Source organism: Carcharodon carcharias, chromosome 17, assembly GCF_017639515.1.
Source record: "Carcharodon carcharias isolate sCarCar2 chromosome 17, sCarCar2.pri, whole genome shotgun sequence".
Taxonomy (NCBI): Eukaryota; Metazoa; Chordata; class Chondrichthyes; order Lamniformes; family Lamnidae; genus Carcharodon; species Carcharodon carcharias.
In genome coordinates, this window is record NC_054483.1 from 47,272,940 (window position 1) to 47,300,022 (window position 27,083).

At 46.5% G+C, this 27,083-nt stretch overlaps 1 protein-coding gene across 1 annotated transcript in view; it reads left to right on the forward strand.

Annotated features, from left to right (window-relative positions):
• Positions 1–27,083, forward strand: part of LOC121289841 (catenin alpha-3-like) — a 1,845,970-nt gene that overhangs the window by 1,226,807 nt on the left and 592,080 nt on the right. Inside the window, exon 10 of the mRNA XM_041209732.1 lies at positions 14,731–14,823. Coding sequence (XP_041065666.1) covers positions 14,731–14,823 — 93 coding nt within the window. The remainder of the gene's footprint in view (positions 1–14,730; positions 14,824–27,083) is intronic.

Consider the following 27,083-nt stretch of genomic DNA (forward strand, 5'->3'; position numbering starts at 1 on the left):
GGAATCATGGAATATGAAGCTCAAATTACTGTCAAAAAATTTCACAATCCCTGAACATAAACAGAGCTTATTTGCTCAACTTAATCCAGAAGCCCAGATCACAAAATCTTTCCCAAATCCTTGAAGCCACATACCTCATGGAGCATTTACCCTATGCTCACTGACCTGCCGTGATTCCTAGCCCAGCAGTGGCTCAGTTTTAAAATTCCCATCCTCATGATCAAATCCTTCTCTGGCCTTGCTTCTCCCTATCTCTGTAACCTTCTCAGCCCTGCAACCCAGTAAGAGCATAATGTTTCTCTAAGTATGACCTCTTCCGTATATCCCTTTGAACCGCTATTGGTGACTGTGCCATCATTGAGACCCTAAGCTCTAGAATCCTCTCCCTAAATCTTATTTTAATTCATTTACGGGACATGGGCATTGCTGGCATTTATTGCCCATCCCTAATTGCCATTGAGAAGGTGGTGGTGAGCTGCCTTCTTGAACCGCTGCAGTCCATCTGGTGTAGGTACATTCACAGTGCTGTTAGGGAGGGATTTCCAGAATTTTGTCCCAGCAACAGTGAAGTAACAGCGATATATTTCCAAGTCAGGGTGGTGTGGAGAGGAACTTCTAGGTGATAGTGTCCCCATATATCCCTTGTCCTTGTCGGGGGTTGTGAGAGGAGCCTCGGCCTCTCTAACTCTGGTCCTTCACATCTCTGTGATCAAACTCTTAATTCTTTCTCCTAAAATCTTCCTTTGGTTCAGTGTCAATGGATTTCTTTTTATATGCCTGTGAAGCACTTTGGGATATTTTACTATGATAAAGGTGCTATATAAATGCAAGTCATTGTTGGAGCACAGAGTTGTTTGCCACAGAGAGTGGCTGAAGAAGAAATCATTGAATCTTTAAAAGGAAAACTGAATAATTTTTAAAATTTACTCATGGGATGTGGGTGTCACTGGCTAGGCCAGCAGTTATTGCTCATTCCTAATTACCTTTGTTCAGAGAGCAGTTAAGAGTCAACCACCTTGCTGGGGGTCTGGAGTCACATGTAGGCCAGACAAGGTAAGGAAGGCAGATTTGCTTCCCTAAAGAACACTAATGAACCAGATAGGTATTTACGACAATCAGCAATGGTTTCATGGTCATCATCAGACTTTTAATTCCAGATTTTTATTGAATTCAAATTTCACTATCAGCCGTGGTGGGATATTCGATCTTGGGCCCCCAGAGCATTATCCTGGGTCTCTGGAATACTAGCCCAGTGACAATACCACTATGCCACCACCTCCCCCCAAATGTTTAAAACAGCGAGAGCTAAAAAGATTATGAGGCAGCTAAGGCAATGAGAGGTGCTTTGGATTGCTTTAACACACATTCATATGGCCTCATAAAAACAAAAAACTGCGGATGCTGGAAATCCAAAACAAAAACAGAATTACCTGGAAAAACTCAGCAGGTCTGGCAGCATCGGCGGAGAAGAAAAGAGTTGACGTTTCGAGTCCTCATGACCCTTCGACAGAACTAGGTGAATCCAAGGAAGGGGTGAAATATAAGCTGATATTTCACCCCTTCCTTGGATTCACCTAGTTCTGTCGAAGGGTCATGAGGACTCGAAACGTCAACTCTTTTCTTCTCCGCCGATGCTGCCAGACTTGCTGAGTTTTTCCAGGTAATTCTGTTTTTGTTTCATATGGCCTCTCCTGTGCTGTGAATGTCTAGGATTGTATGTTTGATTATACAGTATAAGTTTTCAAATTGGGGCCCATGAGAGAATCCCATACCTCCCCAACATCATGATATTGTTGCCAGTTACAACATTCATGTTTAAAATGGGCAGTCACTTCTATTGTATTAAATATGCTAATCATCCCTCATTTGCATTAACATCAACTTCCAAGTTACTGCATCCTAAGTGCTCTGTTTATTTCAGGCAGAAACATCTTGTTAAGGTGCACTGGGTGAAAGAACAAATTACACCTGGGTGAAAGAGTAAATTACACCTCATTCATTTCAATTACCTTCCATGTATTTAAGCCCCTCTGTTCCCTTCTAAATGGTGTGGGGTTAGTGTGTAAGCTGACTGCAGTTTAAATGGAGCTTCAGATCAGAATGGAGCTATAGAGAAGGAAGATTGCTCTAATTATTGAAATAAGTGTTACCCCCCATTATGCCAGTCAGTGCTTAATCCCTTAGTCTTCAATTCTTCCAAGACAGGCACAAGATAGTGGAGCAATTCACCCAGAGCTGGGAGTTTGGCTCATGAGTGTCTGAGCGTGTCCACATGCCGATGTGCCTGCACGCTGCATTTCTGGAGGCCAAAGGCTCCTTCGAGCTCCACTGACACGTTCGTCTGGAGCTGTGATGGACCCAATTTTTATGTGTCACCACAAGGAGGCACAGCTGAGGACTTATCGATGGAGGGGCTGTGAACTGAGAGAGAAAGGCTTATACATTCGGCCTTATTTTTTGCATTATGTTCGGTTAAGCTAATGGAAGATTAGAAGCTGGGGTTAAACAGGGATACACCCTTGGTTCCTGAGGGAGAAGATTAGAAATATCTCAGAAATTTCGAGCAACTAGTAAGGTGCTCACTCACCTGCCACAGTCCATCTGTTTCAATGAGTGCTTGGAGCTAAGAGTAGCTGCTAAACAGAGGCCAGCAAATCATGCACCTTCTCAGGCCACCGTTTTCCTCTGCAATAATTGCAGCAGAGACTGTCATGCTGGATTGGAGCTCCTGAGTCAAACCAGTCGACGCTTAACACAGAGTCAACCACCAAGGCACAAAACTTTGTGATATGTGTTGCTACCTAAATGTGATTAAATGTATTGCTGCAAGTTTCATCACATGACTTGCCTCCCCGGCTCCAGCGATTAGTTGGCCAACTGTGAGAGACTAAGACCTCACCCTGTACATTTTTATATTTTTTTTATAAAATATATATAGATATGCCCATTGCTACCTCTAAAAATTTCAAACTAGAGAAAGACTTAAAAAGGCCGGGTCTATGGCCAGAATTTTCTGACCCCATTGGCATCGAGCGTCATGGTGGGCAGGGAGGGGGGAACCATATGGCAAAATGGCCAGAAATTGGTTTTACGCCATCTTGAAGCCAGGTTACAATTGTCCACTCCACCTGTCAATGGCGAGCTGTGTTTCCTGCCGCCACACATCGAGATTGTCATCTTGATACATTTGAATCTCATTATAAGCCTTGCTCACTGGAATCATCCCCCCAAGTCAAATTTACCACTTACATCAGCATGACTTCAGAATGTTATGCTTCACGACTGCCTTTAAAAGGTGTATGCCTGGCGAGCTGAACTTCGAGGGGAACTCGGAGGTGAGTGTACACAAACTTGCGCAGCGCTCACAAGCATCATCCGTAGGACATCAAGGAAGAGGCACTGTGCATTCGGAGGGGGCACAAGCAAATCCTTTTTCCCCAGGTGGCTTTCAGTGTAGTGCCGGAACATGGTCTCCAGTGCGAGTCAGACCTGGGGGGTGGGGGAAAGGAGGGGGGCTGATGAGGTACTGACAGAAATACTCAGGCACATGCAGGGTGGCTGGGAAGGGGGGAGGGGGTGAGGGAGGAGGCCACACTTGGAAAAGCTTGCCAAAAGTGAGCATTCTTCTGCAGTTGAGACCGTTCAGCAGCAGCTCCATTGACATGCTTGGAGTCGGGCCTCTGAAACCTTTCTGCCCACTCAAGCAACGTAAAAGCATGAAAGTTCCACCAAATGCTCCAGAACTTTTCACCCCTCAGGTGCAGACTGCAAATTAATGAGCGTTTCAGGGGGCAGCAGAGCAATTGGACGACTGGGCAAGTTGTACAATCCCCTTGCGAAAGGTGGGCATGGAGCAGTCACTGGTGGAGGTGCTCACAGCTCCTTGCAAAGTCTTTATTAAGGTTTGGACCAGTATCCATCATGGTTCAAGCTAACAGTGCAGCCTTGCAGTGTGGGATAGGAGAATGCTTGTGCCTGAGCTGAGAGCACAGCATGCAGTCCAATAGGCAAAGCTGCCGCCAAACAGCCAAATGGAGAGGGGCGGAGGTTGGTGGGCGTTCAGACAGTCATGAAGCACCATCCAAGTGGTGGCCAGCACTTTCCAGCATGAATGAAGGGGCCTTCAGACTTAATCAAGAGAAGTTCTTAGGACACATATGCTAACCTATGTGTCTCTCTCTTTGATCCTGCATGAGGAGAAGATCAGCATCATAGAACCTGGTGATTTAGTGGTATGCCTCATAGCTTACAGGGAGCAGAGAAAAAGAAGAGAGCGCTGAAGGAACCTAGCTGGGAAAAGGGAGGAGGTGCACCTCCCTCAAATTGAAGGGGCAGCAGGGTCTGCTGTGCATGCAGCTAAAGGTCCACAGAGAGCCATAATTTGTAGGTGCCTCGCTAGACCCAAGGTCTATAGACAGCTCTTGCCATTCCTGCAGATGACTAAGAACTACTGTTGTGAAGACTACACGTGCTTAGGGAACTGGTCGGTCACATATGCCACCTGCTGCAGGATTTGGCACCACGGGCACATGGAGGGCATCCAATGCCAGTGGCAGTGAAAGTGACTGTGGCGCTCAATTTTGACACTAGTGGCTCCTTCCAGGGTTCCACAGGTGACCTGTGTGGAATCTCACAAGCCTCCACCACAAGTGTATCCAGGAGGTCACGGATGCCATCTTTCTGAAGGCACAGAACTTTGTGCATTTTGCCTAAGATCAGTAAAGCCAGGAAGCAGGAGCGCTGGGATTTGTACACATCTCAGGTTTTCCGCAGGTGCAGGCTACATTGACTGCACTCACATGGCACTTAGATCTCCGTGGCAACAAGCAGTCAACTACGTTAACCTGGCTAGGTGACACATTTCACCCCCTCCCTTGAAAACAACCTAGCCTGGTTTATTCAAAAATGCAAATGTTCTTTTACACCTCACATTCCAAACTTCCCCCATGTTCACCAACTTAACATTTCAACCCTAGCTCATCTCTAATACATCAAAGGGTTTCCACTTGCTGATTGTTCAGCTGGTGTGTGAACACCACAAACACACCCTACAGATCTGCACACAGTTCCCAGGGAGCATCCACGACTCCTACATCCTTAGCAGGTCTCATATCCCTGACATCTTCCAGGGTCCAGAGATGCTGCAGTGTTGGCTCCTCGGGGACAAGAGCTACCCACAGAGAATGTGGCTGTCAGGAAGATATAATAACGTTATTGGAATTTCTTGTAAAATAGTGGTATCTGTGTCTATGTATGTGTTTCTGTATGTGTGACTTAATTGGATTAAAGCCAGCTAGTCTGAAAGCTTTGATGTATTAGAATATGAGCTAGGTTTGAAATGTTAAGTAGTGAACTTGGGGGAAGTTTGAAATGTGAGGTGTAAAAGAACATTTGCATTTTTAAATAAACCAGACTATATTGTTTTCAAGGGATGGGGTGAAATGTCTTACCTAGCCAGGATAAGTTCAGGAACAGTGTGTTTATTTTTCCTAAAGGTTACTGGTAAAATTGGTACTCTGATAATTTTTTTTATGATCAGGGAGGTAAAGTCCGAAAACATAGTGAAACAATGGGAATTTGCATGCAAAGGGGAAAATAGGTATAAAGGAGAGAAGGCTGTGTATAAAGGCAGGCATTTTAAGATCTAACAAGTGAGAAAAGCCTTCAGCATCTACGCCTCAAGCTGTTATCTACAACAAACTGAAGTTCAGAAACCTTACTTTAAATTGGATTGTTCAGGGCATCATGTTTCTTTACCTGGGTGTTTTAAAATCTATGTGTCTTACTATTGCCTTAATGAAAGTGTGACTGGGAGTCAGATTAATTAGGGGATTTAGAAGTTATTATAGTAGTAATTTGTAGACATATGTATTTGCATAAAATCATTTCTCTTACTAATATATGTTTAATTTAGTTTTGTCAAAACCTATAGACTCAATGGTCTTATTACTACTGAACTCAAAGCCCATATCTCGAAACATACAAATTGCAAAAGTAATTGTGGCAGTTGTCTCGAGTGCCATAACAGTGGCTGATGACACCCATGTGGCGGCCTCAGACTGCAGCAGAGCGACGTTATAATGATGCTGATGCCGCGACCCAGACTTTGGTGGAGCAAACGATAGGTATTTTGAAGATGAGGTTCCGGTGCCCCGACAGGTCTGCTGGAGCACTGCAATACAGCCCACTAAGGGTATCGCGCATCATCATCGCTCGCTGCACATTCCACAACCTGGCACTGCAAACGGGGGCAGGAACTGGCTGAGGAGGAGATGGAAGAGCTGCACATACCCTCTGATGAGGAGGACATTGGATGGCATGACAATGATGAGGTCCTTGAAGGCAGGGATGCCCGCAATGAGGCCATTGCGCTGGCCAGACGAGGCAGGCGTGCTTGGGAGGCCCTCACAGCCACAAGATTCATGGACGATAATGACAAGGTGCAGTGAAGACAGTCCTGACATCCTTACCTGTGCCTCTGTGAATGTTTGATTCACAGCACACATACCCTCAGTGCTCAGGCTTATGTCATGGAGATGAAGTGGAGGCCCTAATTCAATTCCAGGAGGATGATGATGATGATACAGTGAGGACACTCCATAGATCTTCACATAGCCTCTGAGAATGTCTGACTCCTGTCTGGCTGAGGGCAGCTTGCTTGCTCTCCAAGATCAGGGCCATATCATAGAGATGCAGCAATGAACTTTTAAATACACCTGATCCCTTGTCAGCCTTCAGCACCTGACCCCTTCAGGAGAACAGTATCACCAGTCATGGATGCTGAAGAGATGGGGGCCAGCCCCACCTAATAAGTGCTGAGAGCACACAGAGAGAATGTTGGAACTCAATTATGCCTGCCCACGACATTCTGGCAACAATGACAAGCATCACTGAGATGGCCCCAGGGTGTGCACTTGCTGACCATCCTCTCTATGGGTGCCCGAGAGTTTATGGCTGACCCCTTGAGGAGAAGGGGAAGCTGGAGTGAGATCGAGCTGGCCTGCACTCCTCTCGTGTTGACACTGTTGGCAGCCAACTATGATGTCAGTGATGGAGTTGAGCCCATGCAGCTGTGCAGGAGTGATGTCCTGGACCAAGGTCCCCAAGGCAGATGCCATCCTACCAATGTTAGTGCATTGGCATGCTGGTGCTATCATCTCACACTGAAGGCAGATGGACTCCTCCATTGTGCCTTGCAATCTGAAGAGCGCAGCAGACATCCCTTCCTGATGTTCCCGAGCTTGCCTTTACAGCTCCAGCAACTGTGACATGACCAAGTCCCGAGACTCATCATCTGACTCAGGCTCAGCAAATGTCTGGCTTCCAGCAGTCCTCCAGGTGCCAGGGATCCGGGAAGACCCTGCCGCCGCCTGCTGCAGATCAGAAAGCACGACACACTCATCAGATTGTGACCCCAAGGCTACTCTAGAGCTAGATCCCACCGAGATGTGTGTCTCTGCGCTGGTGGAGGGTGTGGATGAGTGCTGTAATAGGACTTCAATTAGGGAGTCATCAGATTCTTCTTCTGAGGTGTCTTCGGGGCTGGTGTTGAGGACGTGGGTTTTGGACCCTCTCGGCTGCTTCCCAGATGTGCCTGCGAAAGCAAGGAGAGATAATTAATGCATGGCAGGGAGGGAACTCACTCACAGCATGGTTGTCTGATGGATGTTGCACTGCTGGATCCTCACTTGGTAGAGCAGCGCCGACCTCACTGTCAGCACAGGAACGGTCCAGATCCTCACCGGCCGGCTGGATGGTTCTATTTTCAAAGTCTGTGAGGACCTTGATGTCGGGCGTTCCTCCACCAGTCTGTGGCCTCTTCCTTTTGTTGTTTACCAGCTTGTCCTGCATGAATACAGATGGAGAATGTGTAAGCAGGACACCTGCCAGGCCAGATGAGAAGGATGCCCAGAAGGTGTGGGTGGTGAGTGGTGCCATGGATGGAATGAGGACACAATCCACAGGGCAGATGAAGGTGTGTCTGAGAGAGTGAATGGTGATGTCCCTTGAACTGGCAGTGAATGAGATCCCTGTGGATGGGTGATGAGTGTGAGAATTGAGAGTAATGAGAAGAATGACTTCACCTGGTGGAATGGAGATCATTATCCTCTTTTGGCACTGGGTGGCTGTCCTCTTTTGCAGGGCATTGGCGCTGACCACCACCTCCCATGCTGGATTTGTCACCTTGCTTGCGTCGCCCAGAGCGAGGGTAGAGGACTTCACAGCAGGCCTGCATTGAGTCCAGTAGGCACCTGAGGGAGGCGTTGCTAAATTTGGGAGCAGCATGTTTGCTCTCTTTGGCAGCAATGACTTCCGATCCATTAGCGAGTGCTAGCTCAGTTCAGGGGCACCTTTTAAAATGGCCCCAGGTTATTGAAGGACTGAGGTAATGGCTGGGCAGGCGAATCAGAGATGTCCTTTTTCCCGCCTGCTACTGCACTTTGTGCAAATCTAGGATAATTCCACCTTGTGTCTGTGACACCAAACAGAAGGAGCTTCCTGGCAGTATCAAGGAAACTCGCATATAATTATCCCTGAAGAGCCACTAATGACCCCACTGTGGACTGCAGAAACTAAATTCAAACAGAGCTGTACAAAAGCCATCTGCATTTCATAACCCAAGCTGGCCAACAGAAGTCTGCTAAGACAAAGGACCACACAAACTACCCAATTTTAATGGCTGAGGCATCTAATAGAATTGGGGACCTAGATGAGGGATATGTCTTCTTTGTCAAAGGCAGTGTGGTGAAGTGGGAGTCATGTGTCATGGGCCTCTGGCTTGTTGAACCAGTAATATTGCCTTGCTGAACTGCAAAGTCTCAGTCTGCTTTTTTATCATCTGACCAGCAGCCTCACAGACAAGGAGTTCTGGCCCAGGTTAGACATATGGCCCTATCTACACTGCTTCTGCTAGAAATTCTATACCATTGCCTAAAAGCTTGATTCATCTCTGCATGCCTATCTCATTGTGAGAAGTCACTGGAAAAGCGAATTATACAGCATTGGCTTTCAACCTGCTGACCTCCATGGAGGAATACCTCACTAGACTTTGATTCTGAACTCTGGAACCAATGAGAAACAATATTTTTTTTTTCTCTGTGGTCTCTGCACTGTAAATCTTTCTTCTCTCTATCCCTCTCTTACTGTATGAATGAAAAGGAGGCAATGTTGTGACTGTCCCTCCTTTGCATTTGTGACCCTTTGAGTTCATCCTATCTCAAGTTTGCTGTGGGGTTATTAATAGAAAATTGATCACACCAAAACTGAGAGGTTGGGAAACATGCCACCACTTATAAAGGGGTAAATCAAATGATAACACCTTTCTGTTTATGGACGGGTGGTGAGAGGAGAGGTGGGGGCTGTTTAAATTAACTCCCCTCCTGTCCGTAACAAAACACACCCATCCTTGTGATGTACTGCCTTCATACGCCAATTGGAAAACAAAAAGACTTATCACTCACTTGAATGATGCTTGACTGTCAGCCAAACAGCCTTTTTTCCCCATTTTCGATATTTTTATATCCAGTAAAGAGAAAAGTTCAAAGAACATGACAAAAAAAAACTTTTCGTGTCCAGATGATTTTTCTCCAGAGTCGCACACAGCAGTGTCCTGGAGATTGATCTTCAATTCCTGGAGACTCCAGGCCAGTCCTGGAGGATTGACAACTTATTGCCACCCCCTTGGAATGGTTATCAGGTTTAAGTGGGTACATTGCAGAGAGGGTACATTCTGCACTGTGCCTTCTGACAAGGTAGAGCTGGAATCCTCCATGCTCTTTGACAATGACAGGTGGCTGTTATTGAACCCAGCATCTCAGTGTGTAGGCCTATTCAGCACTCTACACTGCCCCATTGAGGTTTCCATCTGAGACCCCACAGCAGAACCTGCCTGTGACCTCCCTCTGCCCCCAATGAGCTGGCAAGTAAAACTTCTTTTACCCCATTCCTGGCTGCAACTCACCCATGCCCACTGACTCACCATGTGATGAACCCAACTTTATATTTGCCTCTAAGCTATGCCCATTGTTAGTATCTGAGTCAGCAAATGTCAGATCAATTAACTGGGCCTTTGTGTCAGAGCTGTGTTTGTTGCTCTCTCTCCTCCAGCTGGGTCTCCTGTAACTGGGCAGACAGCATCTCTTGAGTGTCTGAAAGCAGGAACTCGGAAGAGGAAGGTTGGTATGAGGGAAGTAGAGTTGGTGGAAAGCAGGTTGCACCTCATGGCAGATAGACAGGATAAGGGTGAGCTGGGAGTTAAGAGGCATAAGGCAGAACAATGCCATCGTCCTCATTGTTCTCAGTGTTGGGAACACTGGAGCAGGATTAGGCCATTTGGCCCTCCGAGCCTACTCCGCCATTCAATAAATCATGGCTGAACTGGTTGTGGTCTCAGCTCCACTTTGCTGTCTGCCCCCATAACCCTTGACCCCATTGTCTAACTCTGTCCTGAATAAATTCAGTCACCCAGCCTCCCCTGCTATCTTGGGTAGAGAATTCTACAGACTAATAAAATCCATGAGAGAAAAAAAATTCTCCTCAGCTCAGTCTTAAAAGGGAGACTTCTTATTCTTAAATGGTGTCCCCGAGTTCTAGTCTACCCCACAAGTGGAAATATCCTCCCCGTATCTATCCTATCAAGTCTCCTCAGGATCTTATATGTTACAATAAGATCACCTCGCATTCTTCAAAACTCTAATGGGTATAGACCCCAAGTTTTCAACCTTTCTTCATAGGATATGTCCTTCAGCTCAGGAATGAGTTGCGTGAACCTTTTCTGATGCAGTTATGGCCTGAATTTACCTTCGATGGGCCTGGGAGTGGCCAGGAAATAGACAGCTGACTGCGATCGGCCCCCAGCCGCAATTTTAACGGCCAGCCAGTGTGAAACGTGTGCTGAAAAGCTTCTCATTGCTGGGGTCGGGGGTGGGAAAAGGGCAGGGGCAATGTCACGTGGGCGCAGGTGAGTGCTGCGAGAGAGCTCCCTGAAGGCAGACAGCTGCCTCAGGAAGCTGCAGAGCTGGAAATGATGAAATAAATGTTTAAAAAACTGCAAAGAAATGTCCATGCATCTCAATCAAACACCTGAAAATATACCTCATAAAAATGCTGTCCACAGATATTTATTTTTATTTTATTTCCTAATGGAAATTTCATTCTGCCCTTGGATGAGAATTGATGAAAAATGTAAAGGCCGCTTGACTGATTCGCTCGTCCGCCAACCATAAGGTTGGACAGGCCACAAAAAATCGGTGACCATTGCACCGTTAACAGGCTTAATTGCCCTCTTAATTGTCAGCGAGTGTGCTTCTGACTTCTGAGCATACCTGTTGAGCAAAGTATCGCACGAGTGCACAATGATGTCGGGACGCTTGCCTGATGTCATCTCGCACAATTTTACACCCAGTCGGGTTGCGCGCGCGCACACCTGAGGGGCATAACATTCTCCCTCCCAGGCATATTTTTTTCACCATATTCCAGATGTGGGCCCACCAATGTCCTGTACAGCTGTAGTAAATCTTCCCTACTTTTATATTACATTCCCCTGGTAATAAACAACAACATTCCATTTGCCTTCCTAATCTCTTGCTGTACCTGCATACTAACTTTTTGTGATTCATGTACCAGGGCACCCAGATCCCTCTGTATCACCAAGTTCTGCAATCTCTCTCCATTTCACCAATACACTGCTTTTCTATTCTTCCTGCCAAACTGGACAAGTTCATATTTTCACACATTAAATTCCATCTGCCAAATTTTCTCTCACTTTTTTAACTTGTCTATATCCCTTTGCAGGCTCTCTACCTCCTCTTGACAACTTACTTTCCTACTTATTTTGGTATTATTGGTGAATTTAGCTACCATATATTTGGTCTCTTCATCCAAATCATTGATGTAGATTGTAAATAGTTGTGACCTCAGCACTCGTCCCTGCGGCACCCCACTAGTTGCAATTTGTCACCCCGAAAAAGGCCCATTTATCCATACTCTCTGCTTCCTGTTAGCGAACTAATCTTTTACCCACGCTATATATTACCCACTACACCATCTGCTCTTATCTTATGTAGCAACCTTTGATGTGGCACCTTATCAAATGTCATTTGGAAATTCAAATACACCACATCTACAGGTTCCCCTTTATCCACCCTGCTTGTTCCTTCCTCAAATAACTCTAATAAATTAGTTAAACATGATTTCCCTTTCACTAAACTATCAGAGTCTGCCTGATCAAATTATGATTTCCTAAGTATCTTGCTATAACCCCCTTAATAATGGATTCTAGCAATTTCCCTCTGACAGATGTTAGGCTAACTGGCCTGTAGTTTCCTGCTTTTTGTCTCCCTTCTTTCTTGAATAAAGGTGTTACATTAGTTGTTTTCTAATGTACTGAGACTCTTCCAGAATCTAAGGAATTTTGGAAGATTATAACCAATCCATCTACTATCTCTGCAGAAAATATTGATAGTATAGATGTGTTGCCAGGTGCCATGGGTCCCATTGCAGCCAGCCCATGATGCAGGGAACCAGCTCCTCAGGTTTTGTAGGTGTCCTTGTCTACCATCAGTTCTGCTCTGTTCCCTTCTTTTATAGGCCACCTTGTCGTGCAAGAGCAGTATAGAATGTCAGTGATGGTGTAGTCCTGTGTCTGAGTAATGTGCCTGCCATAACTGAATAGCTGGAGGTACATGGTGGCAGTGAATGGGGATGGTGAGTCTTGCAGCATTGGTATGCATGTGAAGGTGAGGTGGAGTATCTGAATGTTAGCTGTGTGTCCTGAATGTCAGCGAGTGCTGCTTAGTTAGTGGCAGGGATGTGATGCATTGAGCAGCATGAGAGGTTGGTGATGTAATGGGTATGAGATGTCACGTGAAGTTTCATTGAGTGACATTTACCACCCACATTAGACTTCTTATGGCACTGCTGCCAGGTCCTTGGGTACAATTGCTGAAAATTGACTTCCCTGGCCACCTGCTCCCAATCCCTTCTGAGGGTGCTCCTTGAGAGTCTCCTAGTTCCATATGGAACCACGGCATCTCTGCTACTGCCCACCTGAAACACTAATGCCACCAGCACTGTATCCATCTGTTTTAATGTTCACTTTCCAATAATTGATGTTGAGGCAATATTTTTGTAAACTTCTCTTTAAGATACAACTTGTCTTTAAGAAGAGCAGACTAACTGAGCCATGAGTTTACAGACAATGCTGCCTGGCCCTCCTGCTGTGTGCAGAGAGCATAGGCAGCATTCTGGAGCAGACGGTAGTGTGAGTACCAACCGAGCCAATGCCATAATCATTCAGGTGAGGTGGGTACACAAAGTTTGCCTGTTGCCCATCTGGATCTGAACAGGTGCAGGCAGGTCACAAATTGTAACCCAATGTGCATTAAATTAGGGCTGGCCAAATTTTAGCTCAATGTGCTTGAACCTGAGAGATCAGGAAATGTATATGGGAATTACTCCAATTAATTAAAGTAGAATGGATTGTTGTGGATTGTTTTATCCCCCTTTTTATCCCATTTTCGAAACAGAAAGAGGCAATAAATGCCTGCCTTGCTAATGAAACCCACATGCTGAGAATGAATTAAATAATGAGTGATGCCTGCAGCATTTGGGTTGTTGGGTACTTTTAAAAATTCATTCTCCAGATGTGTGCATTGATGTCAAGGCTGACATTTACTGCCCATCACTCATTGCCTTGTCGTAGTTTTGATGCAACTGAGTGGTTTGCTAGGCCATTTCAGGATGCAGTTAACAGTGAAGCACATTGGTGCAGGACTGAGTCACATATAGGGCAGACTATAGGTAAAGACAGCAGGTCTCCTTCGCTAAAGTATCAGTCAATCTGTTGTAATTTTACAACAATCAAACTCCTTCATGGTCACTTTTACTGATCCAGCATTTTGTTTCAACTGAATTCAAGTTCTCAAACCACCACGATTATCTGTCGAGGCCTTCTGGATTATAGCCACTATACATTGGTATCCTGGAGTTATGAAGTATTTAGGAATATAAACACATGATGTGTCGGCGTGAATGTGAAAGTGACAGGAAGAGGGGATGTGATAAGAGAGAGAACGAGGGTGGGATCTAGATTTCTAGACAATGGAAACAGTGTGTCATGACAGCTTGACTTCAGTTTCTTGCATGGTATACAATATTGACACTAAGTCGATCTGTAAGTGTAGTGTTACATTATAATTTAAACTGGGTCTGTGTTGGCGCACAGTTTTGTCCTCAAGCCCCTGAACCTTGAAAGCTTGGCCATTCCTCCAGTGGTATTATGGAAGAGATTATTCATCTGTCAGGACGGTTTGATCTCAGTTGGTGGAGTGTGGAAAAAATTGCCATCAGGAACACTGGGGAGGGTAGAAGAGTCTTTCTAATCCAGAGTGAAAATTCCACTCTCTCCACGGTTACTTCAAGATAGAAGGAGAGAGCTTGTATCATGCTTTATTAGTTTAGTCAGGCCTGACAGAAAATAGCCCATTCACCCTGAGGCTTCAGGATAAATGGTATCTTATGTCACACGAGGTTTAGGTACGTTAAGGATATTATAAACGATTGGACGAATAACGTGCAGCTGGTGCTTTTAGCAATCAGGTTATCACTAGTTTAAACAGATTTCTAATTGCTCTTAGAATATGTAGTTAAATATGCAGGAACATTTATTTTATTTCAACAGATACTTTGTTGGATTGGATAGATATTTTATCCTTCTGTCTGACTTTGCAGGTGGCCAATCTCGCTTGCTCAATGTCAACCAATAAGGAAGGAACCAAACTTATTCAACTGGCAGCTCACCGCATCGAGACCATGTGTCCTCAGGTATGAGATGCTTAACATTTAAAATGTACTATATGTGAACATTATTCAGGAGAAGTCATGCAGAAGCTGAGAAATACACAAGGGAATCAATTGGGACTGTTGTATCGTTCATATGTTATTACAATCCATCTCTTCCAGCTTTCTCCTCTCCTTTCCTGAGCGGACTGATTCTTGTTAGGTTACACTTCCTCACTGAGGCCACTTCCCAGGCTTTTGCCTTTCTTTCATGTGGTAGCCCGAAGAACTTGCAAAGAACAAAGAGCTTACCTTCATATAGGGAAAACTCAGCAGGTCTGGCAGCATCTGTGGAGAGAAAAAGAGAGTTAACGTTTCGAGCCCATTTAACTCTTCTTATGAGCTCTGAAGGAGAGCCATGCGGACTCAAAAAGCTAACTCTGTTTCTCTCTCCACCCATGTTGCCAGACCTGCTGAGCTTTTCCAGCATTCTCTGTTTTATTTCAGCTTTCCAGTGTCTGCTGTATTTTACTTTTATTACCTTTACGTATAGCACCTTATCCATCCCTTGGGATGTCCCACGATACTTCGCAGTCAGTAAATTACTCTTAAGCTGTCATCGCTGTGAGGAAATTTGGCAGCTAATTTGGAGACTGCAAGGTTCCACAGCAATGAGATGGATGACCAACTAATTTGGCTGTTTAAGGTGGGGTTGAATGAGGGGGCAATGTTGGGCAGGGAACTAGGAGAACTCCCTGCTCTTCTTTGATTTGGGGTCTTTAAGATCCACCTTCTCAGGAAGACAGAAGGATGGCACTTCTGACAGTGTAGCACTCCCTCAGTACTGCACTGAAGCATCAGTTTAAGTTTCATGCTTGAATACTGGAGAAGACTTTGAACATGTGACCCATTAACCCTGATATGTGCATGTTGAACCAAAGTGACACTTAGGCAATAAGTGCTGACAGGTTATTGAAACATGGAGAAAGTTACAGATGAGCCCAATCTGGATCTCACCTGATGCCTACACAATTGCAGGCACTGAAGAGCAATCCCCCTATCTCTTAGATGAAGAGGCCTATTATCACCCCTCAGTTCTAGTTGTGGTTGAGATCAGCTATTTCAGCAGAGGGCTTGGAGAGAACCCAAGTCTTCTCTGCTATGGTAGAGCAACACTAGAAGGTAGCTATCTCTACAAGGTCATTAGGAGAGCTTCCTGATGCAGTTTCTGTTCAACTGGTTTAACTCACTTCCATTTTGACCTTTGATCAGTTCATATTTTGATTTTGTGGTTGCAGGCATTTATGTGGATTGATGAAACAAATATAATCTTTAAAGGAAAATATTGTTGTTAAAATGAACCATCCTCATTAAATTGATTTAATTATCCATGGCTAATTATTATTCATTGTATAAAGGATTACTCATTAACCTGACTTTGATCCTGATTTTTAAATGCTCTATGAAGTGTTACTTAGGAAACTTTTATTTGTTCTTGGGATGTGGGCGTTACTGGCTAGGCCAGTATTTATTGCCCATCCTTAATTGCCCCTGAGAAGGTGTTGGTGAGGTGTCTTCTTGAACCACTGCAGTCCATGTGGTGTGGATAAGGCTGAAACATTAGTAGACTTGGTAAGTGTCTTTTATTCTATCGTAAATTTTCTGCTACACTCCCACCAATAGAAATGGGCTTTATTAAAAGAAATGTGCAAAAAAGACAAGTTTCAAAATTTGCAACGTCTCCATCAATCAGCAGAATAGTCCATTATTGGGCATTATAGTCCAATATAGTCCATTATGTGGTTCTTGAGAAGGACTTGGGAAAATTGGGAAACGCTTTTAGACATTTAGTCTATGATTGATTGGCCTCACTAAAGAATGAAATGAATATGTCTATTGAAGTGGGGTGGAGAATTGACTCTTTATTATGCTGCAGTATGGTTTTAGTTAGTGCACAGGATGTTGGGAGGTCACAGGTCATTCAAGACCTAATCAGTCTTGGCCACCATACATGATGCCGTGAATGAAAGAAAGATGGGGTCCCCATGTCAGAGATGAGTGGCTCCATTGCTGCTATAGGTTATGGATCAATGATCAACTGTGGTGAAGGGCATTAAAAGGGCAGGAGAAAAGCAACATAGTGACTCCATCCCATAAAAATCTCATCCCATAATACTGCAGCTTTGCTTCAATTGATTTTCAATGGTCAAGGTTGAGTTGTCTTGGAGGGAGAGAGAAGAGTGTTGATCATGAAGAAGGGTTTTCCTGTCTGTATGGATGCGTGTTCCAAACATGAAGAGGTGCCCTTCACCAGTGATCTTTTGTGCAAAATGGAGCTGATTGAATTCGGCTGGTCTGTATCTATAGAGGCCCATTAGGGAGTACGGGCATTTGGGAACATTGTCAACTAAATACTGACTAGCAGTTTTCTGGGGCTGTTCAATTTTGATGCTCAAATTGATTGAAGACTGAATGACTGTGAAATACTGGTTGGTCCGTGGAGTGTTATTGGGGTCTTTAAAGTAAACAGATCAAGCACATTGGTAGACTTTGGTAGAGGAAATAATCTATTGGCCATGTATGGAGGAGCTGGAGGTATCTGTGATGGTCCAATGATCAGAGACTAGCTGCTGTCTGTTTAGGACATGCAATAGTGATTCTATGGCCTTGGGATATACATGTCCTCATGATGTCATAATCTATCCCATTTCTGTACAGCTTTTGTTAAGTTAACAAATAGAATGTCCTGCTTGGCACTAGGTATTCAGCTCCCAGGAGACACCATGGGGCTGATTTTAATTGGATCAGAAGTGAGTAGCAGCAATGGGGTGGTAAATGGGGCAAGTGTAAAACAGCAAACCAAACTGATATGGTTCAAATTCCAGTGGGTGTGCACTACCACTATGTTTTGCAGCAATATTTGATGCACAAGTATACGTTTGAAAATAAATGAACCTTGTCCTCAGCTTCCTTGGGAACAGGCTGGTGAAGTAAGTGAAAGCATCTCGCTGTGAAACTAGCCCTGTGGAATTGCATGATTAAAAGTAAAGTTGACTGTAGTGAACCAATTGAGATTTTTTTTGCATTAGATAAATGCCTCCAAACTGTCCCCAGAGACCCATGAGTTCATCTGGGGAGCAGTGAAGATGTGTGGACTAGATTTAATTCAGTATTATATGTATCAGAATCAAATACCTTCCTGATATCCAGGGAATAATATCTACTAAATCTCTTCCAGCCACCGATCTGTTCTCTCCCCAAAGAAACGGAATCATTCATCAATCATAAATGCTGGTCCTAAAGGAGGAGGGGTATGAGGAGGGAATGTGAGTGAGGGGTGTGAGTGAAGGGTGGGGGAGGGGTGTGAGTGGGAAGGGATGAGTGAGGGGTGCGGGATGATTGTTAATGAGGGATTGGGAGGGGTGTGAGTGAAGGATGGGGGAAGGTGTGAGTGAGGGAAGGGGGATTTGGGATAGGGAGGGGTCAGTGAGTCATGGTGAGAGGTGGGTATGAGGGGTGGGGGATGGTGTGAGTAGGAATGAGGGAGGGGTTTGAGGGTGGTGTGAGGGAGAGGTGTGAGTGAGGGGTCAGAGAGGGGTATGACTGAGAGATAGGATTAAGTGAGGGATGGGGGTGAGTATGAGTGAGGGGTGAGGGAGGGGTGTGAGTGACATATGGAGAGGGTTATGAGTGGGAGGTGTGAGTGAGGCATGTGGGAAGGTTGTGAATGTGAGGTTGGGTAGGAGTGTGAGTGAGGAATGAGAAAGGGGTAGGGGAGGTTTGTGAGTGAGGGGTGGGGAGGAATGTGAGAGTGAGGGGTGTGAGTAAGGGTTAGGTTGGTGTGTGAGTGAGAAATGAAGAAGAGTTATGAGAGAGGGATGGGGAGGAATGTGAGAGTGATGTGGAGGGGTATGAGTGAGGGGTGGGGGGTTTGTGAGTGAGGAATGGGAAAGTGATGTGAGTGAAGGATGGGAGAGGGTGTGAGTTTGGGTTGGGGGAGTTGGAATGGGACAGTCAGTGAGGAATGGAGAAGGGTGTGAGTGGGGGGTGGGGGAGGAATGTGAATGGGGGGTGGGGGAGGAATGTCAGGGAGGGATGGGGAGGGGCGTCGGTGAGGTGTGGGGGACAGTTGTGAGTGAGGGGTGGGGAGGGTGTGAGAGGAATGAGAAAAGGTTGCGTAAGGGGTGTGAGTAAGGGGTAGGGTATAGGAGGGCATGTGATTGAGGGGTGGGGGAAGGGTGTGAGTGCTAGGTGTGAGTATGGGGTGTGAGTGAGGAATGAGGAAGGGGTGTGAATGAAGGATTTGGAGGTGTGTGAGTGAGGGATGGTGGAGGTGTGTGAGAGAGGGATGGTGGGGGGTTGTGAGTGAAAATTGGATGGTTGTGAGTGAGGGATGCAAGGAGTGTGAGCGAGGGATGGGGAGGGGTATGAGTGAGGGATGGTGGAGGGTTGTGCATGATGGAAGTGAAGGCTGTGAGTGAGGTGTTGGGGAGGGCTGTGAGTGGGAGGTCTGAGTGATGTGTGTGACAGAGGGTTGCAAGAGGGATGTAAGTGAGAGGTGGGGGAAGGGTGTGAACATGGTAGGGGAAGGGTGTGTTGGAAAACAGGTGTGAATAAGGGGTGGGGGAGTGGTATGAGTAATGGGGAGGGGTATGAGTGCTGCATGTGTGAGGGAATAGGGTTGTAAATTAAGGGGTGGGAGAGGGGTGTGAGTAAGAAGTGGTGTAGAGTGTGAGCAGGGGAGCAGTGTAAGTGAGAGGGATGGGAGGGATGTGAGGGAAGAGGAGTGTGAGTGTGTGAAGGGAGAGGGGTGTGAGCATGGTGGGGGAGGGTGTGCATGTGTAAGGGGAAAGGGTGAGGGTGTTCAGGTATGAAGAGAAAATGGTTAAACATTGTGATTTACAAGTTGGAAGGGAAAGAGAACTCTATTTTATGTATGGAAGAGCTGTAAAATAAGTTAGAAAGGAACATTAAATTGAACAAGTTAAATGAGTTCAAGATTCAACAAGATACATTTGTGCTTGATTCTTTAAGAGTCAGATATAAAAACCAAAAATTTTAAGATTTCAATCCATAGAAATAACCTAGTGCTAGAAGTCATAATTATCTAATAATATCAACTCTGATTCCTTGTCCAACTTATGATTTATTTCAGGAATTCTCATTAAAATAGTGAGGTCCTGAAATACTAGATTCCATTCAGAAGTATCATTATGTCTTCAGATTTCCTTTCTTTCCCAGCAAGAGCTCCCAAAATGGACTCAAGGAAAGTAAAAGAGAATTGAAACTGTTTTGTTCAGAGAAGGTTTACTAGACCAATACCTGGAATGGATGGGTTGTCTTATGAGGAAAGGTTGGACAGGTTGAGCTTGGCCCACTAGAATTTAGAAGAGTAAGAGGTGACTTGATCGAAGCCTTGAAGATCCTGAGGGGTCCTGACAGAGTGGATGTGGAGAGAATGTTCCCTCTTGCGGGAGAATCTAGAACTAGGGGTCACTGTTTAAAAATAAGGGGTCGCCCATTTAAAACAGAGGCGAGTAGAATTTTTTTTCTCTCAGAGGGTTGTGAATCTTTGGAACTCTCTTCCTCAAGAGGCAGTGAAAGCAGAGCCTTTGAATATTTTGAAGACAGAGCTAGCTAGATTCTTGATTAACAAGGAGGTGAAAAGTTATTGGGGCTAGGCAGGTGATTACAATCAAATCAGCCATGATCTTATTGAATGGCAGAGCAGGCTTGAGGGGCCGAGTGCCTACCCCTGCTCCCTGTCCACGTTTGTATGTTGAAGGATGGTTGCTGACTTACTCACAAAGCGAACCTGAATAATACATTTTATTACACTTAAATGTTATGTTGAGCCAGTGAGAAATTTTTGTTCAGAGTCTTGTTAAATTCTTGTTAATTGAAAGCCACGTAGAAAGGCAGTTTTGGACCAAATAATATTAGGGTTGAATGTTCTGCCTATTCAGTGGGTGCAGCCCAAATATTCAATACTTGGCTCTAAATGTTCATTGTTGAAGTGATATCTAGGAGCTTTATCTTGAGCCTACAGCACAGGAACAGGCAATTCGACCCAAAGGAAATCAGGGGAAAACTGTCCACTAGCTAGAGTCAAACCTAGCACAAAGGAAGATGGTTATGGTTGCTGGAGGTCAATCTTCTCAGTCCCAAGACATCTCTAAAGTGTTCTTCAGGAGAGTGTCCTAGTCCAACCATTTTAGCTTAATCAATGACCTTCCCTTCATTATAAGGTCAGAAGTGTTGTGATATGATGTGCATATACCTTTGAGGGATTATATCTTAAGCTGCTGTCAGTCATTACCTCGTCAGAATATGATGTAGTAGCCGTATGACTTGTAAGTAGTCAGCAAAGAGCAGAGTAGAGATCAGATGTACTATATTTAGCTTCCTAGTAAACTATCTGTACATAGTCTTATCTTCAAATAAATAACACACATTACTGTTTCATCAGACACTTGTGTCTGATCAATACGTTTACATCGAATAGAAGATGAACGTAACATGGTGGCAGCATGGTTTTTGAAGATTTGACTGAAAATACACAACCCTCAACCCTTCACATACAGCTCAAGAAAACAACTGGTGTGAAAGTGAAACAACCATGAAGCCTCACCATGTGTAAGTGTTTCTGCAGCCCTCTAGGGATCTTACACACACTGTATCTTCATTCTGGGATCACATTTCACTCTAGTCAGCAGCCATGCAGCCCTAGTAAGATTGTTTAAACTTGGGAGAGCTTATATAGTTAAAGTTTACCTCCTGCAAAGTTTAAGCAGGGACAAAAATCAAACAGCAGACTGCACATGGTCTCATTGTAAGCAGAACTCATGCATAGGAAACAATCCTTATTGCTGCTTCTGGAGAAGTTGAAAACAATCGGCTGGGCTGAAAAGTATCACTGCACCAACTAACAGCTACTAGCATAAAAGAAGATTTAAAAAAAAAGCTTTCTTCACTGTTTCACTTTGCTTTTAAGGCAGGCAGCTCAATTTCATGTTAAAACTATTGTGTTGTGGGCAGAGCTGAAAGTTAAAATGGGAAAATCAGAAAGAGCTGAACAGAGCCACTATTACAATCAAACAATAACCAATGACCAGTTAAGGTAGTGGCCACTAAAGATACTGCAAATCAGAGCTAAATTAGCTCTAAAAGAGTTGGAGGAAGCTTACAAAGCTGTCAAAAGCTCCAGATAGTATTACAAATCCTGCAAAAAGCTAAAAGATGATGACAAAATATCTAACTCTCAATTGGAACGCAACAGACCTCCTACCTGATTTCACTTTGTCCCAACAATGTGCCAAACTGTGCATCAGGTGAGCGTTCCAACGTCACCGCGCGTCATCGCGATGTTTCAGTGGGCAGGTGCGCGATGATCTCTGATGCGCGCCCGCCATTAATTAACGGGCCACTTAAGGCCCTTGAAGCATCAGTTGATAATGAGTTTTCGGGGCCTGTGCGATCTTCAGGTTGTCGGGCAAAGGGCAGGCGGGTGGACCACATTTTTATAAACCTCATTCACAGGTGGGGTCGCAAGTGTTATTTGTCAGACATTTAATTGTTAAAGTTATTGATATTTGCTTGTGTGAGCAGGAATACTTCAAATCTCTTCACAGCTGCTTGGACAGGACTAACAGCCTTCAGGTCAGGACTCTGAGTAAACATCATTTCTGGGGCCTTGTTGGTTCAGGAAGCCTTCCCTTAGCCTGGGAATGGGAGTTGTGCTCTCCACTGGAGTCACCTCCTCTGAGGAGGAAGGGAAGGCCAGAAATGGGAGGAGGCCAGGAGTCTACATTCAGCCTCCAGGGGAGCCACCTTTGGGAGGAGAGGCGCAGGCACAAGGGGCGCAGGGCACAGGAAGTCCAAGTGGAAGGGACTGCAGATGACGCCACTATCCTGCTGCCAGGGTTTACAGGCGGCAATGCAGCTATCTCAACATGTCTGAGGTGCAGTGCCGAAGGAGGCTCTGTCACTCAAGTGAGACAGTCACCTCCAATTGTCAGATGATAGGCCCTGAGACCTGCGCCAACTGTGTGGGTGGACACCCCATCACAGTGGCGTTGATGGTCACAGCTGCCCTCAACTTCTATGCCTCTGATCCAGTGGGTGATCTTTGCGGAGTCTCCCAGTCAGCTGTCCACACTTGTGTCAAGCATTTGACAGACGCTTTGTTCAGGCATGCATTGACTTTCATTCACTATCACTGGGGCGAGGCCAGCCAGGCTTTGTGAGCCAGAGGCTTCACGGCCATCGCTGGTTCCCCCATGTCCAGGGTGCAATAGACTCTACACATGTGGCCATCAAAGCGCCAGCAGGTGAGCCCGGAGCCTTTGTCAACAGGAAGTGCTTCCAATCCATGAACGTGCACATAGTGTGTGACCACAGGATGCAGATTCTACAAGTCTGTGCAAGGTACCCAGGCAGCTCCCATGATGCTTACATTCTGAGACACTCCCAGATGCCGGGGCTCTTCAGTGCTCCAGCCCGGCTGGATGGATGGCTGTTGGGTGACAAGGGCTATCCCCTTAGAAGGTGGCTCATGACGCTTCTCTGCCATCCAAGAACAGAAGCTGAGCAGCGGTACAATAGGAGCCAGGGCACCACAAGGGCTGTGGTAGAGAGAAACATTGGTCTTCTCAAGATGCGCTTCCAATGCCTGGCCCATTCAGGGGGTGCACTCCAGTGCCCCCTAGATTGTCTGTCGCTGATAGTGCTTGCACACTGCGCTCTCCACAATCTGGTGCTGGAAAGGGGGGTCGCAGTGGACAAAGAATATGTTGATGTAGTTGCTCCGGCTACACAATGAGTCCAGTAGTGAGTCCGAGGATGAGCAATCAGAGGAGAATGCTGAGGGGATAGACGCTGACCTGGACAGCCTCCAGGGAGGCAGGGACACCTGGGAGGCTTTAATCCAACTAGCACACCATAGATGGACCTCCAACACAAGCCAGGGCTTCAGACTCCTTATTCGATACCTGAGAGCAAAATCTGCCTAGTTAGGAACATTAACTATGTGACTTGTCAATAAAGCTCTTTGACAAACAAGTCACTCATAACATCAAGGGTTCCCATTCACCTGCAGAAGTAAGGAATCACTCTGAGCCTGATCACATATCAAAATTTAATGAATTAACAAAATGAAGCAGAAAATAAAATGAATGCAAAGGTGTAATGCATCACACCAACTTGTCATCAACTAATAGCGGGGCAACGTAAAAGCATCAGTGAGAAGCCTGTGGTGTGCCTAAGGTGCCTTAAGTTTATGTTTCTGGGTGCTACTTCTGGGAGTCTAGGTGCTCCCCCCTCACTGGCACTGGCATCTGAGACAGCCTGCTCACTGTGCTGTCCTGTTGGCTTCGATCACCTTGGTAGCCGTCCCCTGGCCCGTGGAGCCTTAGCTGGCCCCGCCTGGGAGGGAGCAGCCAGTTCCACAGCTGGCTTCTCCCCAGTCACCGCAGCCTGATTGGATCCCACAGTCACTGGCAGAGGGGCGGAGGAGCTGCTGCCCTCATCTGGAGCGCCCTGAGAGGAGCTCGCAAAGACAACAGGCAACTTGTGCACCGACGTGAGGTCGCTTCAGACCTCCCTGCCCACCATTGATGGATGGGCACCGAGCTGGGAAACTTGGTGCCCAATCCTTCTCCCAGCTGAGGTCAATGCCGCTGTGAGGACTTGCAGCTCTGAACGAAACCCCAGGAGGCGCTGATTGTTCTCCCGGAGGAGCCTCTCCACAAGAGTCGCCACTCTCTCCATAGAACAAGCATGGCACTTGGCCATGAGGCTCAATGCATCGGTGAAGCTCCATGTGGACTCCTCCAAAATGGGCACCATGCTGCGTTTAGCCTCATGTACCTCCACCAGGTCGTCCCACACACCTTGCTGCATTTCCAGAATTTGCTGCCTCATGGATGACTCCAGAGGCCCATCATCAGTCACCAACTGAGCATGTGCCTGGTCCCCTGCAGTCCTCCGACTGTCAGCGCTCTGTCTCCACCCACACCTCTGGCAAGTGTGAAGTGCTCTCACCACTGTGTCCCGGGACACTAGCCAACGATCTAATTCCCACCAAGGTGCTGGTATCTGCACCGGTGTCTGCCTGGCTGAGATGGTGTGATGCTGGTGAGTGGATTTCCTCAGAACCCTTCGGTTCTGCCCCCTCTGCCCCCTCCTCCCAGCTCTGTTCTGGTGATGCTGAAAGGAAGAACAAGGACATTTGATTAGTTAAAGTGGAGACAATGTCAATGTGCATACTGGTCCCCAGGATCAGCATCTCATCCTTCCATAATCAATGGTCAACCCATGTTGCAAACTTCAATCACGGAGCATTCAGCAGTGCCATGGTTGCTGGGACACACATGGTGACCTCAGTGCTTGGCAATCTTACCTCCCCGTGGCATCCCAGCCTCACCGCCACCGGTGGCCTGGGTGAATGGCACCTCTCCAGATCCATGGCCTCCTGCTCGTATCTGGTGATGATGGCCAACTGGGCCTGGCCTCTGCCCGTCTGCATCTGCTTGGCAGCGTTGTGTGTGGTCTTCTCCTGAGAAGGAGGGAGGAGCATTGATTAGTCCACCCTGTACCTGGATTCCCATCACATCCCTGCCACCCCAGCCAGAGAGGGACATTGCAGGTCGCCAGTGCTTCGTCACCCTGCAGCTGCCGCACACTCATGCCAAGAAGCCAGGGCTGACCCCACCTTGCCCACATGCTGCCTCCCTCACACTTGGCACCACACAGTCTAACCTTGCAAAGCAAGGACGCACAAACAAATGGAACGCCAAGGGCAGCAGATGGATGGGTGCCCCACCACCTGGAAACTCCCCTCCCAGCATGTCAGCAGCCTGACTTTGACATGTTTTGCAGTTCCAGCACTACGCCTGGGTGCAGATCCTTGAGATTGCCACCAAAACTGTTCTCTGGGTGTCAGTCTAACACATGCTGTGGGTGCAGAACCCAGCTCCACACTACCCTCTCAGCGTGAACTAGGCATGGCATGGACAATATCCGCTGGCCCACCCAGCAAGGGACACATGTTGGCAATGATTCAATGCAGCAACTACACTCAGAGTTGAAGTAAGGGGGAGGGGAGGGTTGGCGGGGGCTTGGGGGAAAGCCTACCTGCTGTGTTAAATGACATTTGCCAACATGGCACTCACCCTTCCTGAGCACAAGAGGTCATTGTATTGCTTGCAGCATTAGACCCACATGTGTCGCACCACGTCATGGGAGCTGACTACGTCTGCCACCTCCTCACAGGCACGTTTGGTCAGGTCAGGGGGGCCTCTGCCTCCCATCCCTCGGAGCTAGGACCTCCCGCCGTGCTGCCACCTCCTCTAGGAGGGCAGCTAGGCACTCATCAGAAAACCAAGGGGCACACTGCCCCGCTGCCCTACCCTCCTGCATGGCCTGCCCTCCAGCAGCAGTCCTCTGCTGGGCATGCTGAACAGTCTTTGCGAGGCTGCCTGCGCTCTATTTGAACAGGCCGCTGGGTCGCCATTGGACCCGGTGGTCACTGTACATCCACCGCTGCCCGCCCGCTCCCACTGTCCTTGGGAGCCGCATTTATTGTACTCCCGCCTTAATTGACCCGCCCATGTAAAGTGGCAGCGCAGAGCCAATCGCAGGCAGTGGTCGGCTCCGCGCCCGCTCTGAACATCCCACCCAACGGGGAGAAAATTCTCTCCTATGTACCCACAGAAGCAGCAAGTGATGATTCAACCAACTACTGCCAAACTCACTGTGTACAACGGCTCAGAGATTCTGTTCCTGGGATCCATTACACTCAAGTGGGATCATCGGTGGACGGGCTACATGACACTGTTTGAATCAGGTATGTATACCCATTCTGAACCTGCAAACTTCATCATATTGCAGAATGAACATAGCAGACAAGTGCGAACAACCAACCCCAGTCATCACTCATCGATACTCCCAGGGGTATTAGTCGAAAACAGGGGAAGATGAAAGATGCCTGTGACCGGCACAGGGAATTGAATTACACAACCTGAACATTGGGCAGAAAGTTTGAGTCCAACACCCAACTGATGGCACCTGGAAACCAATAGAAACTGTCAGCATGTGCCCAGAACCAAGATCGTATCAAGTATGAACACCAAGTGGTATGACAGTGCGACAAAACAAATGCTAAATCAGAACAATACCACAACTAGAAACACCAAATAACCCTATTGTGTTTAGAACACAATCTAAAATGCAATACAGACAAAGCACCCCTAACCAGCATTTTGAAAACGTGCACCAGCCTCCAGCAAAGGTCACCATAGAATAGG